At 46.2% G+C, this 14,061-nt stretch overlaps 1 protein-coding gene across 1 annotated transcript in view; it reads left to right on the plus strand.

Moving 5' to 3' along the window:
• Positions 1-11,665: 11,665 nt before the first annotated feature.
• The window catches only part of Stx18 (syntaxin 18), a 90,329-nt gene continuing 87,933 nt past the window's right edge, over positions 11,666-14,061 (plus strand). The window contains exon 1 of the mRNA XM_051165288.1: positions 11,666-11,934. Coding sequence (XP_051021245.1) covers positions 11,767-11,934 — 168 coding nt within the window. The 5' untranslated portion in view covers positions 11,666-11,766. The remainder of the gene's footprint in view (positions 11,935-14,061) is intronic.

The following is a 14,061-nucleotide window of genomic DNA, read 5'->3' on the forward strand; positions in this document are numbered from 1 at the left end:
TAAAGCTTCCTAAATGCTTGCCTGGGAGAAGTCCAGTAGGTATTCAGAACCTGGTTGTCCACAGCCTCTATAGCCCTGCTGTGCTGGCCTGCCCCGGGGCCTGCAAGGCAAAGTGCAGCCGGGCAATAACCAAGACCTAAAAATATATCAGCTAAATAAGTGTGTTGTGAGGAAATTCCAAGCTTTATTAAATGCACTTTTGGTGAAAGAGGCCCTACAGAGAATTTCTTAATAAATTTCAAAGAGAGATGTTGGTCACTGGAGGAGCCTACATAAGCAACCATGGCATCTGTGGAATGTCAAGCTGCAGATGGCCTGGGGCAATGATCTGGCTAGCACCACAGTCCTCTTGGGGTGGATCAAGGTCTCCGACAATAGGGTTGGCTCAAACAGGCCCAAGCAGAAGGGTCCAGGAGTATCAAGGATGACCCCGCTTAGGAGGACTTGAGAGCAAAGCCACCCCAAGGGCCCCCAGGCCGCAACCAGAAGGACACTGCCCTTTTCCCAAACACCTTGGTAACTCACTCCAAAGCCCAACAACACCCACATTCAGGAAATTCTTCTTACTGTTTAGCCTAAATCCTTTATGCTTCAGCGTAACTCATTACCTCTCACTGTGTTTAAAGCAGAAATGGGGAACAGCTGCTCTCTTCCACTGCCTCAAACACCCGAGCCCTTTCATTCCACCCATCCCCTCATTCTTCTGCTCGCCAGCACAACACTGCAAACCCAGAACGTTCCCCGTGGCTTACCCAGACCACAGAGGCTGAGCATGTCCCAAGGGCTTCCTTTAACTCAAGACCGAGGGGGCTGTGTCAGTCTTCTGTCTTGTGTGACACCCTTGGGTTGGAGGAGATGGAGGCCTGGAAGCCACACAAACATCCTTCCCAAAGTTGAAGGAGATGCCCACCTCCCGTAGCTGCCCCAGCCCCAGCCCCAGCTGTCAGTCCTCTTTGCTACACAGATGCCCAGGATCCTTTATCAGTAACTCCAGAGCAGAACCTGTGTTTTACTCTTTATATGCTGAGCATCTCATTTAACACGACAGCCCATCAAATCGGCACTTTTTTTTTTAAGTTTTTTTTTTTTTTTTAAAGACAGTTTCTTTGTGTAGCCCCTAGTGGTCCTAGAACTCATTCTGCAGACCAGGTTGGCCTTGAACTCAGAGATCTACCTACCTCTTCCTGCCAAGTACTGGGATTAAAGGCGCGTGCCACTGCACCCGATGGTTTTATTAGAGTTAAAGATGTGGCTTAAAGAGTTCAGGACTAACAAATGACTGAGATTTGAACCCAGAATTATTTGGTTGTTTTTGGTTGTTTTTTTGTTGTTGTTGTTGTTGTTGTTTTTTCTGGTTTTTTTTTTTTTTTTTTTTTTTTTTTTTTTTTTTTTTTTTTTTTGAGACAGGGTTTCTCTGTTTAATAGCCCTGGCTGTCCTGGACTCACTTTGTAGACGAGGCTGGCCTCGAATCTACCTGCCTCTGCCTCTGGGGTGCTGGCATTAAAGACGTGTGCCGCCACACCTGGCGAACTGAGTGTTATTTGACACAGAGCTCCTGCCCTCAATATCAGACTAAGATCAGCTTCCTGCACCAAGTTCCCCTAAGTTTGGGATTCCTGAGACAGGCAGAAGAGATAGGGTTCCTTTTCTACAGTTCTACTGCAGGAGTGAGGCTTCTAAGTTGTGTGCATCTGTGTGCCCATGCGTGTGTTCTTTTGGGGTCAGAGGACAACCTTGCTTGAGATAGGGTAGCTCTGTTGTTCACTTAGCCCAGAGTAACTGGACCTCGAGCTTCTAGGTACTCTCCTGCCTCCGTCTTGCTGTAGGAACACTGGGACTACAGACATGTGCCTCTGCTCCCAGCTTTACATGAGTTCCGGGGACTCAGACTACCCACTGGGGTATCTTCCCAGCCCTCTTTCTCATTCCTGCTCACATCCCAACCTCCTCCACACCCCCCCCAAAAGCAGGCAAAGCTTACATAACTCTTAATGTTTTTTTTTTTTTCTCATTTCTTAGTGATCTCATTAAAAACAACTTGAACTGGGTGTGGCAAGGTGCCTCTTGTAATCCTAGCTCTCTGTGGTAGGATAGGGTGATTCCGACTTTGAGGCCAACCTGGGCTAGACACAGAGACTGAGGGAGAAGGGAACAAAGTAGGTAGGAAGGAGCCAGCTGCTTAAGATGGCAGCTTCTTGTTCAGCTGAGACCAGTCCCCCAGGAGAAGACAAATAGGGCCAAGAAGGGAGAAGGAGATGGTCCGGGGCCCTGTGGCACCCCAGCTCATTTGGAAGACTCCCGGCTCTGGGCCTTTTCCTTCCTGAAGGGGGCTGTTCCGTTGTGTTGCTCAAATCAAGCCAGCGCTTACAGCCTCTCCCTGCTGCTCCAGCCTTCTTCCTTCCCAGACCGTAAATTCCTCCCTGTATCACAGAATGAATTTGGCAAATCCCTAGACGACAACCATCCAAAGAGCCGTTAAAAGACTCCATCTCACCATGGGTGGTGGCGCATGCCTTTAATGCCAGCCCTCGGGAGGCAGAGGCAGATGGATGGTGGTGAGTTCGAGGCCAGCCTGGTCTGCACAGGGAGTCCAGGACAGCCAAGGCTACACAGAGAAACCCTGTCTTGAAAAAACAAAACAAAACAAAACAAACAAAAACAAAACAAGACTACATCTCAAAACAAACAAGCAAACAAACAGGCAGGACACAAACAAGATTTTTTAAAACTCTTACTCAAAGCCTGTGTTGCAATTCACCCTTCATCATGAGGGATTGAGGAACAGCAGCAGGCGTGGTCTTCTGCCCGGGGGGGGGGGGCGGGGGGGCTCTGCTCTCATGAATGGGTTAGTTCTTCACTGGTTAATGAGTTGGACCTGTAGAAAGACCAGCAGGGCTTTTCCTTGTACAGGCTGCTCTCACAGCTGACTGTGCTCCTTTAGGATTCTGCAGAGTCTCCAGGGGCAAGAAGGCTACGAGCTGGTGTACCCTTGATCTTGGACCTCCAAACACCCAGAACTGTGTGAACTGCGGTTGTTAGTGTAAAATGACAACTTGCTATAACCTAGAATCTCCTGGAAAGAAAGCCTGAACGAGAATCGCCTGGATCAGCCTGGCCTACAGGTACGCCTGTGACGATCTCCATGACTGCCTTAATTGAGGTAGAAAATGTCAGCCCACGGTAGGTGACACCATTTCACAGGTTGGGCCTTGGTCTGTATGAGTGAAGAAGGCTGCTGAACCTAAGCCGAAAACGAACAGGCCTATAAACTGGCATTTGTTCCTGTCTGCCCTTGACTGTGGGGGCGGTATGAGCGGCTACTTGAGACCTTGCCTTGACTTCCCTCAGTGATAGCTTGTGACCTAGAATTATAAGCCAAATAAATCCTTCTCTCCCCAAAGTTGCTTTTCGTTAGGATAGTTTGTCACAAAAATGAAACCAAGAGAACAAATCTTTATTGTGTATAAATTATTCAGTCTCAGATATTCTACTGTAGCAACAGAGAAGGGACCAAGAGATGCTCCATGACCACATTTAAAGATAATTATCTTTGTATGCATTTTTCTGTCTGTTAGTTCTTGTCCTGTTGCAGTATAGAAACTTAAGCTTTGTTTCATATTTTTCTGCACCCAGCCCAGCGCCATGTATTGGATAAACAACAGAACCATTTTTGAATGTCTCACTAACTAGATATAGGATAGACATATGGGAGACACACACACACACACACACACACACACACACACACACACACACACAGCAAGTATTCAGAGATAAACAAATCTCTCTGTATAAAGGCCATGCTAGCCACCCCTACCTCCAGCACACAGATGGTTCCAGGGCATTCAATAATCTGGCCACAAGAAATCCCACTAGCTTAACATGTGACCTTGGACAAGTCACTTGTGTTCTCATCTGAGAGATGAAGAGTGTTGGTCTGGCTAATACTTAATGCCTTTCCAGCCCTAGGTTTCCATAGTTCTGTGGCTATCTATAGATTTATCTAAATAATCACGAAGACTACTTCACGCTAGAGAAACACAGTCATAATAAACTAAAGCAGAACCAAATGCCCTTCAGTATCCTGTTGTGAACTATAAAACGTCCCTAAGATCACATTTTCCCCCTTGAAACAGGATGTAGGAAAAATATTTTCCTATTAAATCCTTTTAAAGTGCAAGGGAAAGCGTTTATTCTGTGATTCGCCATCCAACTCAATAAAAACGAGGGGACTCGGTCGTCTTAATTACAGAAGACACTGTCGAAAGGCAGAGGGTGGAAAGGCACACTGGGAACCCTGCTGTCACACCAGCAGCACGATTCTCAAGTCTTCTGGGTGGATTCTTCAAGGGTGTCTTGAGCAGTTTAGTCTGCTATTATGTCCGGGGAACCAGTAAATACGTTTTTATGAGGTGATTTATGAAACTCCTGGGGTGGAGAAAGCAAGTGCTGGGAAGGGGTCACACCAACTTCCAAGCCTGTGGTGGCAAGGAGAGGGGGACGTGAGTTTCAGTGACTCCATTACGTCAGCTTTGGGAGTTATAGCCTCTGACATGGAGCAAGCAAAGCAGGATTAGGATCCAAAGAGAGAGAGAGGGAGGATCGGAAACATCAGAATGTTACCTCATACTTTAGGCATCTAAGACTTTCTCGATTAAGCCCATGGAAGACAGAGGTACTTATGTCTTCACTCTTGAGGACACTAGAGTGTTAAACATCTGGGGGACATGAAGGACAGAGAGGGATGCTTTCAAATTGTATTGTAAAATAAGGCACATTGTACAGGAGATACAGTGCCCACACCCTTCAATGGCTCAGCATGCACACACCTCCCAAGCCAGTCTGTCCTGTGTTAACCCCTTCACTTCCAGATGCCCCTAAAGGATCACAAGGCCAACATCAGCAGCAACTGACAGACTCAGTGTTTCCAGCAGTGCCTGAGCCCATACACTCATGGAGGGATGAGTGCAAGCGATGGCAATGAAACATGGACATTGGAAAATCTTCATGGCTGACCACCCCACAGGAGGAGCCTGAGCTCCAGGAAGGCCAGTGTCTCAGTCTTTCCCCTGATTCTCCCTTATAATCTCCTAGCAGGAGATGAGACCGGAAGTGCTTTTAAGGTGATAGTCTGCCAGCTGATCTCTGAATAAAGAGCATCTTTGAAGATTCAGTTCCGTCTCTGCCCATTGACTTCTATCTGTAAGTGGCAGGCAGGGATGAGTTCTGACATTTCGGCAATGGGACAGGGAGCAGGCCCATGAATTATGTTCAAAGGAAGGAAAGAGGGGCTGGAGAGATGGCTCAGTGGTTAAGAGCACTGCCTGCTCTTCCAAAGGACCTGGGTTCAATTCCCAGCGCCCACATGGCAGCTAACAACTGTAACTCCAAGATCTGACACCCCTACACCAATGCACATACATTAAAATTAAATTAAAATATTAAAAAAAGAAAAGAAAAGAAAGAAAAAAGAATAGATGGATCTCTGTTCACCCAGGAAGACACAGTGAATTCTAGCATCTAAAGACCATGCCCTGACTTCTGTTGCAACAGAGTAGAGGCACTTCCAAAGATATCCTGAGCCCCCACTTCCAGATCTCTGGATATGTGTGTTGCATAGCATTGAGATTGCATTTGGAATTAAGGCTCCTGGCCAACAAGTGTCTTAGTTACCTTTACGCTACTATAACAGACATCTGATACAATCATCTTAGAGATGAAGAAAAAGGTTTACTTGGGGTTTAGTTGCTCACATTTGAAAGTTCTAGTCCATGATAAACTGGCCGATTGTTTTGGCCCTTTGTGACACAGCAAAAGTACTCTCTCAACAGAGAGAGAGAAGAGAGAAAGAGGCAGAGACTAGGGTTCCCTTTGAATGCATAGCTCCCAGTGACCTATACACCTCCCACTAGACCCCTTTGCTCAGAGATCCCATTACGCCCTAACAGTGTCAGTTAAGCCTTTACTTTATGGGCCTTTAGAAGAACTCTGTAGAATATATTCCTTTAAAGGCTAAGGCAAAAAGTTCCAAGCTCAGTTGAGTAGAAGTGATCATCCCCTAGGTTCCACAGGTTTGAACGTGACAATGCTTGGGTGCAGTACAACAACCAGATGGCAACTCCTAGGAAGGGTGAAGAATACTTAGAGATGGTCCTTGCTCAGAGAAGTCCCATCGGCAGCCAGTGTCCCCGCCTTTTCAGCGAGAGCTCAGGGAAATCTTTTGTCCAGAGACAAACAGCTAGTAATTCAGTTGGGATCCAGACCCAGTTCTTCCGGCTCTGATGCTTGTGGTTTCTCTCCTTCTAATTAGTCATCCTCTGGCAATTGTTTCCTGGACTTCTAAGGTTGTTTATATGCCCCCAGAAAGCTTGCTAGGTATTAAAATCCTCAAGGTCCATGCTGTCCAGAGAGTGGAAAAGCAAGTATGTGATCCCATGGCAGCTGGCTGGCCAAGGCTCAGAGGCTGGTGGCCATAGGCTCCACAGAGCATGCTTGAAGTAGTGCTTGAAGGGACTCTGGCTAGCTTGAGGCTGGCAAGCACAGCTCTGGCAGGCCTTGGCCTTCTCCCTCATTGCCTCTACCTTGCTAAAAACCATTAGAGCACATTCCTAAAGCTACCTCACCAAGGTCTATTCCCTTATTTGGCCATTTCCTCTCCTGAAGATGACTACCAAGTTACAACTACCCAAGTAATAAAGTCCAGAAATCAAAAGCTCCCTTTGGCTCACATAATTAACATGCCCAATCAAAATATACCACCCCATTCTAGCCCATTCTCTCACGGCCCTCCTTTTTTTCTGTTCTTAAAAATTACACCTGCAAGGTCATTTGCTGCTGTTTTTCTGCCTGAGTCAGGAAGCAGCTGCTTTAACTTTTCTTCTCCTCTTAATAAAGGATCTCTTTATTAGGTTTGTCCCTAATTTAGGATCTGAAAGGGAACCCCTCTGTGGGAGGGTTCTCCTTCAGTGTTTCCCTTGGATTCTTCTGGAGCCTTTTGTTCACCAGGGCCTACTCTTGCGTGATGCCTGGAAGTGGACTCCATCAGACATTGGGTGCTCAGCAGCCCTCAGACTAGCAAGTCACTCCTACTCAAGCTGTGACTTTCAGCATTAATATCTATGGAGCTCAGGGGCCAATCCTTCAGAGCTACAGAAAAGACTTGTGAGTTGTGACTTCTGAGACGACTTCTGACAGATGAACATCATCAGGGCTGAATTCCAAGCTGTGTCAAGTTGTGTGTGGGCCAGAGCATCCTATCTTTGCTGGGCCTGCACTCTTGACAACGTATTTGTACCTGGAGACAATAGGAATCTCCTGGAGAGGGAAGAGAACTCCCCTTCCTCCTCAACCCCTCCCAAGCGCCCCCCCCCCGCAAGGTCAATGCTGATGGCATGAGCACCCTGCCAAGAACCAGTGAGTTGACCCATATCATACAAACATTCCTTGTCTTTCTATGTGAAAATAATAGAGGACAAAGCTTAGTTGGGATAACTTCCAGGATAAGCCAAAATCCACACAGTGATTGCCTGACTGGCAGAATTCAAGTCACAGGTAATGCCACATCACATTTGCTCTTTGTAACTCTATCTTAAAATCTATCCACATGGCCCTGGGGGACAAATGGAGTATGCTCAAGAGCTGAGGCCCATTTTGTCTCTGTGATGAGACCTTGTTGGGGAGATGGCTGATCAATGTTGCTGCTCTGGGATTGGCTCACTTCCTCACCTCCAGTTCTGGGGGAAGCTTGTCACTCACTGACCTCTGGAGTGGCTGTGGACATGTGACAAGCATCACTTTCCTTTCTGCAGCTTTTCAAAAGTGAAACATCTTTCCAGACTGACAAGACCCACTCCAGATAACACAAGCTGTTGCAGAACTTGTAAATGAACCCTCCTGAACCCAAGAAATTCCTTAAAGGAGAAGCTGGGAGCAAGAACTGAGGCACATGTTGAGAGTGATGCATGGGTCATGTGCCATTGGCCATTATGTCCTATTCGCTGCACACTTGATGGAAGATGCCTTTGTTGGCATCCTTTCTTACCAGATTAGGCACATTTTCTCTCTAGCCTTCCTTTTCGGGGGGTGGGGGGTTGGTGTCCTGGTCAGCTGCAATTCTCTGAGAATGGAGGATCATAGGGAGATCAAAGAGACAGGAGAATGAGAGAACACACAGGTTGGTAGCTGTAGGATTTAAAATCAAGACACAGGGCTGGAGAGATGGCTCAGTGGTTAAGATCACTGTCTGCTCTTCAAGAGGTCCTGAGTTCAATTAAAGTCAAGCCACAAACCCAAGGCAACTGGGGATGGCTTGTCTGCAGGGGATTAGTGCCCAAACAGGGGCAGAAGACAGAAAGAGAACTTCAAACGAAGCAAGGCAGGCATAGAAGAGACAGACTAGCAAATGAAAGGGGGTTGGGTGAGAAGGGAATGAAATTGTGGTGTGCATTTGTTTCTGGGGGTTGCAGTAACAGGTGACAACAAATGTGTTGACTTAAAACAACAGATATTAGAGACCAGGTAGATCTCTGTGAGTTCAAGGCTGGCCAGGCCTCCAAAGTGAGTCCAAAACAGCCAAGGCTACACAGAGAAACCCTGTCTCCAAAAACAAAACTGGCAAACAAACAAAACAAACAAACAAACAAACAAAACAAAACAGCAGATATTTATTTCCCATAGTCCTGTAGGGAAATCAAAATGTTTAAAGACCCACACATGCTTCTGAGGCTCTTAGGGAAGAATTGCTGCTTGCTTCTTCACCTCTTGGTGACTGTCAGCATTTCTGAGCACATGGCTACATCTGCTTGTGTCTTCACATTCCTTTGTTGGCATCTTTTTTGTTTTTTGAGACAAAGTTTCTCTGTGTAGCCTAAGCTGTCCTGGACTCACTTTGTAGACCAGGCTGGCCTCAAACTCACAAAAACCTGCCTGCCTCTGCCTCCCTTAGTGCTGGGATTAAAGGCGTGCATCACTACACCTGGCTGGCATCTTTTATATAGACACCATACTGACTTCAGGCCCTATGTTGTCATCCCTACCTTTAACTGTAGCACATCTGTATTTACAGAACCTATTTGTAAGCAAGCTTTGGGTTCTAATCCCCACTCGATATAGGGTCTGAATATAAGGTCTAAGAATAATCTGGATATGGATGTAGTTCCCAAACACATATCATTTAACTATTACATGGAGGGAAAAATCCAAAGGAGAGTGAGATCAGGACAAGCAGCCTTTTCTTTGGAACTTGTTAAGTGTTTTATGTACTTGCCATCACTTGAGCCTGGACAGCCTGTCTAAAGTTCACTTGAGTCTCATCTACACCACAGCTTTCCCTGCTTTTACAGATCCATACAGAAAACCTGGAGGCTCATGCCCACCTTCTACCCTCACCCGACTGCACCAAGCACATGGCTCACACAAGGCACCACCCACACACTAAAATATTTTATGGAGCTCAGTGTTCCTCCTACATCGAGCCTCATCCCACTTATCTTCTTTCTAATTTCCTGGCCCCCTCCAAGATTCTGGCTTTCTCTTCTGTCCCCTAATTCAACTCCTCCACTTTGTTATGCAAGACAATTTAATTCTCTTTCCATTTACTCTGCCCCAGGCTTACCTTTGCATAGCCAAAGTCTCATTAATGTCTCCATAAAACAAAGCACCATTTATGCAAGATGCAAGACAGAGTCACTGGCACAGACTTTGTGTTCTCTCTCTCTCTCTCTCTCTCTCTCTCTCTCTCTCTCTCTCTCTCTCTCTCCCTCTCTCTCTCTCTCTCCTCTCTCTCCTCTCTCCCCCCCTCTCTCTCTCTCTCTCTCCCTCCCTCCCTCCCTCCCTCTTTCACTCCCTCCCTCCCTCTTTCACTCCCTCCCTCCCTCCCTTCCTCCTCCTCAAGTTTTATGGACAGTTTTCTTCAGGACTGACTTAGTGGATAGACTCTTGATGTTAAACAATCGTTTACTTCTTTTCTGTTACATGTATACTTCCTTGACATATATTTATTCTAAACATGTCTTTAATACTGTGGTTCTCAAATATTTGATGTCAGAAAAACTTTTATATTCCCACAAAATTATGCAGGGCCTTCAGTACGTTTGTTTGCATAGATTTTATCCATTGATAGTTACTATATTAAAATAAAAAGGGCAACTTAGAAATATTTATCTGCCTAAAATAATCAGGGTACATCTATCACATATTAATATAAACATCTTCATAGGAAAATAGTTTTTAAAACAATAGAGGACTCGGTAAGAAGAGTTGGCACTTGCATTTTTGTAATTCTCGTGGAAGTCTGGCTTAATGGAAGACAGCTGCTCTGCATTTAGCCCATTGGAAGCTCAGTGTCTCTGGAAAACCCAACCATACAATTGGTTAGAACGCGCAAAGTGTAAAGGCAAACGTGATCTTAGGGCTATTATGAAGCCAGCTTTTCATCTTGCTGATTGTTAAAAGCCGGATTTTTAAAAAACATACATCAGAGTTGGGCTTCTTGTGTAAGGAAAACGAAACCCAGAAAAGTTGATACTGAGTTAAAACTAAACCATGGGGTCATACTCCTGGACATCTGGCCACTGTGACGCCGAGAGAGGGAGAGCCAGCTTATCCCAGGGATGATGAACCCACTCATTGGTTTTCCAATACAAAGTGGTTATCCCTGAAACCCTATACGTATAACCAGATCCAGCAGATTGTGCTTGCATATCCATGGGTACTTACATATGTAACAATGGTAACTCAGGAAGAAGAGGCTATCAATTTGAGACTGAGTCTCGGGATGTGGAAGGAGTTGGAGGGAGGGTATTTGAGCGAGCTGGAGGGAGAAAATGGAAGGAGGCAAAGTGTTGTACTTGTATTTTAATTAAAGGTGTATACAAAATGAAAAAGAACTGTAAACCAAGCTTTCAGAAAAATTGTATTGGTTGACTTGAGTTAAGGCAGTGATTCCCTTCCTCTTCCCTTCCTTCTTTTTCTATGATAACTATGATTCAAGAGAGCACTTTTCAGAACTACTCATTGAGGGTGAACATAACTCAGGAGCATCAAGGTCAGTCTGCTTCCTTTTGTCTGACTCTGGTAAGTTCCTCCAAACTCTCCACAGTTCTACTCAGGGATGTCTGCTCTAAGCTTCTTCGGCATCGCATGTAAGCAGACAATGGCAACATCTATTGTCCACATAATAAGAGCCAAACGACACGAAGACGTTTTATATGCACATTCTAATTCTCTGAGCATTCCAAGGAAGGCGCCCTGGCTTCATTTTACGTGGCTGAAGCTTGGAGCAGAAAAGCTTCTGGCCTCTAGCTCTGTATACTAACCCTGTCCTAGCTCCTGCACCCAGATGATCACTGTTCTTTGCTGCTCAAGGGGATCTTTAGACAAAGATCAAAGATGTTAAGCCTCCCACCTGTCAACCTAACCGTCTGATTGCTTCCTAAAGAAGCATAAGAGAGAGATCTTTCTGGCTTCCCGATGCTTTCGTTCCTGTAGCTCAGGTCTAGAAGCACTGAGAAATTTCTGAGTGGCTGAGGAGAAATTGGTGCCGATGCCTGTCCCTATCTGGAGTGGAGAGTCCCCGCGCTTGGCTGAAGTCGGAACTTTTCTCCACTAGCTGCGGTACACGGGAGGACCGCGGAACCTTTCTTCTCTGACCACAGTTCCCGGGCGGAGGCGTGCGAAATCGGAACGTCCCTCAGCGACCGGGTTCTTGCCGGGGTCGCCGGCTGCTGACGTGTGCCGACCGGCTTCAGGCCGCGGTGCGGGTCGCTATGGCGGTGGACATCACACTGCTCTTCCGGGCTAGTGTCAAGACAGTGAAGACGCGGAACAAGGCATTGGGAGTGGCGGTTGGTGGCGGGGCCGATGGCAGCCGGGACGAACTGTTCCGCCGAAGCCCTCGGCCTAAGGGAGACTTCTCCAGCCGGGCCCGCGAAGTGGTAAGCTGGTTGCTATGGGAACGGCCAGCGGGATTTGGGGGCGGATCCGCACTCAGGTCCCTGGACCCAAAATTCGACCCTGCCTCATAAGCTCAGTGAAGAGAACTTACGAAACAGAAGAGTAGGTCTCACGGAGCCGACAGCTGGCTGGGGTTGGCGACAGGTTTATTTTCGAGAGGAGGGGGATGCGTATTCTGGCACTGTAGGAAGCAAGACTTGTAGAGGTGCTTGGATATTCTTGAAATCAGGCTAACCCTATAGGCAATGAGTTCGCCGTCATTGCTGACTTGAGTGCCAGGGAAAAGTTCCCCCAGTCCTTTGCTTCCTGTCGCAAAGCTCACCACTCTACCTTTGCCCCTTTCTTGTACTTTTTTGGGCCTCCTCTTGCGCATAGGGTTTAAAATCCACGCTCAGCTGAACTCTCTGTTACCCTCGCCACCCGTAGTAGGTAGGACCGAGTACCTCCTGAACTGGTTTAGGATATCACCAGTGTAGGGTAAAAGGTAGGGGAAGCCTTTCCTTTCAGAGCCGCAACACGTATAAACAAAAATGCATTGTTGTTACTGTCCTCTAAACTGCTTTCTGCTCCCTGAACACAGCCGGGCTTTCGTTGTCTTCAAAGTAGGATTCTTCTTCATAAGGGCAGGAACAGTGTTGCATAACGTGACCAACAACATTGCTTAGTAAATGGATGACTGGGTGGTTAGTGACTGTTTCTACTAAACAGGAAAAATAAGAGCGATAATAATTTGCATTGTATTTCTTTGTATCTATGACACAAGAGTAGGTGTTATTTTTGTAGCACTAGAGGCATGTACAGTCTGTCTTTCATTATTTTTAAGAAACACACCACACACACACACACACACACACACACACACACACACACACGTCCAAAGCATTGAAAGGGAACCTAAATTTTAAGCCTCACATGTTATCCTAACCATGTTAACTATTAAGAAGACTTACGCTATCAAGCAAGGTTTATTTAACTATAAAATGGTCCCTTTTTATCCAAAACAAACTTTAAAAACTCAGTTGGATCTGTCATATATATTATATGTCACATGTCTTAGCATACTGTGTATCACGTGGGAGAGTCCTGTCTCGGGTTGAAGTGAGAGGAAGGGAAAGTAAGGTGTCCTCACAGCTCCACTCTGAGTCTGGCCAAACTGTTGCCTAGGTTGCTGTGACATAGTGTGTGGACATCACAGTTTTTGCGTAAGAAGGGCCCTTCCTGAAATTGATGATTTATTAATGCTGCACAGATTTTCAGTCCTCGGGAATAGAAGATTTGGGAACGGTAGTTAAGAAGCTCAGTTAAGCTAGCAGCCGTGTGAGGAGAGAGCCCTGTTATCAGGTGGACTGCTCCCCAAGTGCTGGAAATGCGTTCTCGACTATTTTCATGTAAGAACCTCAGGATGATAGGTGCTTCCATCTTACCCACCTGTGGTCTTGAATGACTTGGGGATGGGCTGGCCCTGGAGGTGCCATGTGGTGGAGGCTACTCTTCCTCACTAATTTATAGAGGTTTCGGAGACCAAGGGAGCTACCACACAGGTACCCGGAGCCAGGTGAGCAGCCCAGCTGCCAATCCAGAGCAGCAGGGGCTCCTGAGTAGCACAGAACAAGAAGCCAGGAAACTGCTTAGTGCTAGGCCTGCCAGGAAGTCACCACAACCTCTCAGGCCCAGTTACCACATTAGCAAGACTGAGAGCTTAGACTAGCTAGCCAGGGGAACTTCTCTTAAATCACAGATGTTTTGATTCCAAGTAAGGTTATAATGATTCCGAGTTGTTGAGACTTTCCCCCTCAGGTGAGGCAAATAATGAGATGTTGTTCTTTCTTATATCTTGGATTTGTGAGAGTTGAATTTATTGGTTAGTTTATTGTTCATCTAGTCATCCTTAGGAGTTCACTAGCTTCAGGGTTTGGCTGAAATCCAAAGTCATTGGTGTTTGTTGTTGTTTTGTTTTGTTTTTTTGTTTTTTAGTCAGTTGTGGCACATGCCTTTAATCCCAGCACTTGGGAAGGCAGAGGCAGGTGGATCTCAAAGTTTGAGGTCAGTCTAGTCTACAAAGTGAGTTACAAAACATCCAGCGCTACACAGAGAAACCCTTTCTCAAA

The sequence above is a fragment of the Acomys russatus genome, chromosome 22 (assembly GCF_903995435.1).
Source record: "Acomys russatus chromosome 22, mAcoRus1.1, whole genome shotgun sequence".
NCBI lineage: Eukaryota > Metazoa > Chordata > Mammalia > Rodentia > Muridae > Acomys > Acomys russatus.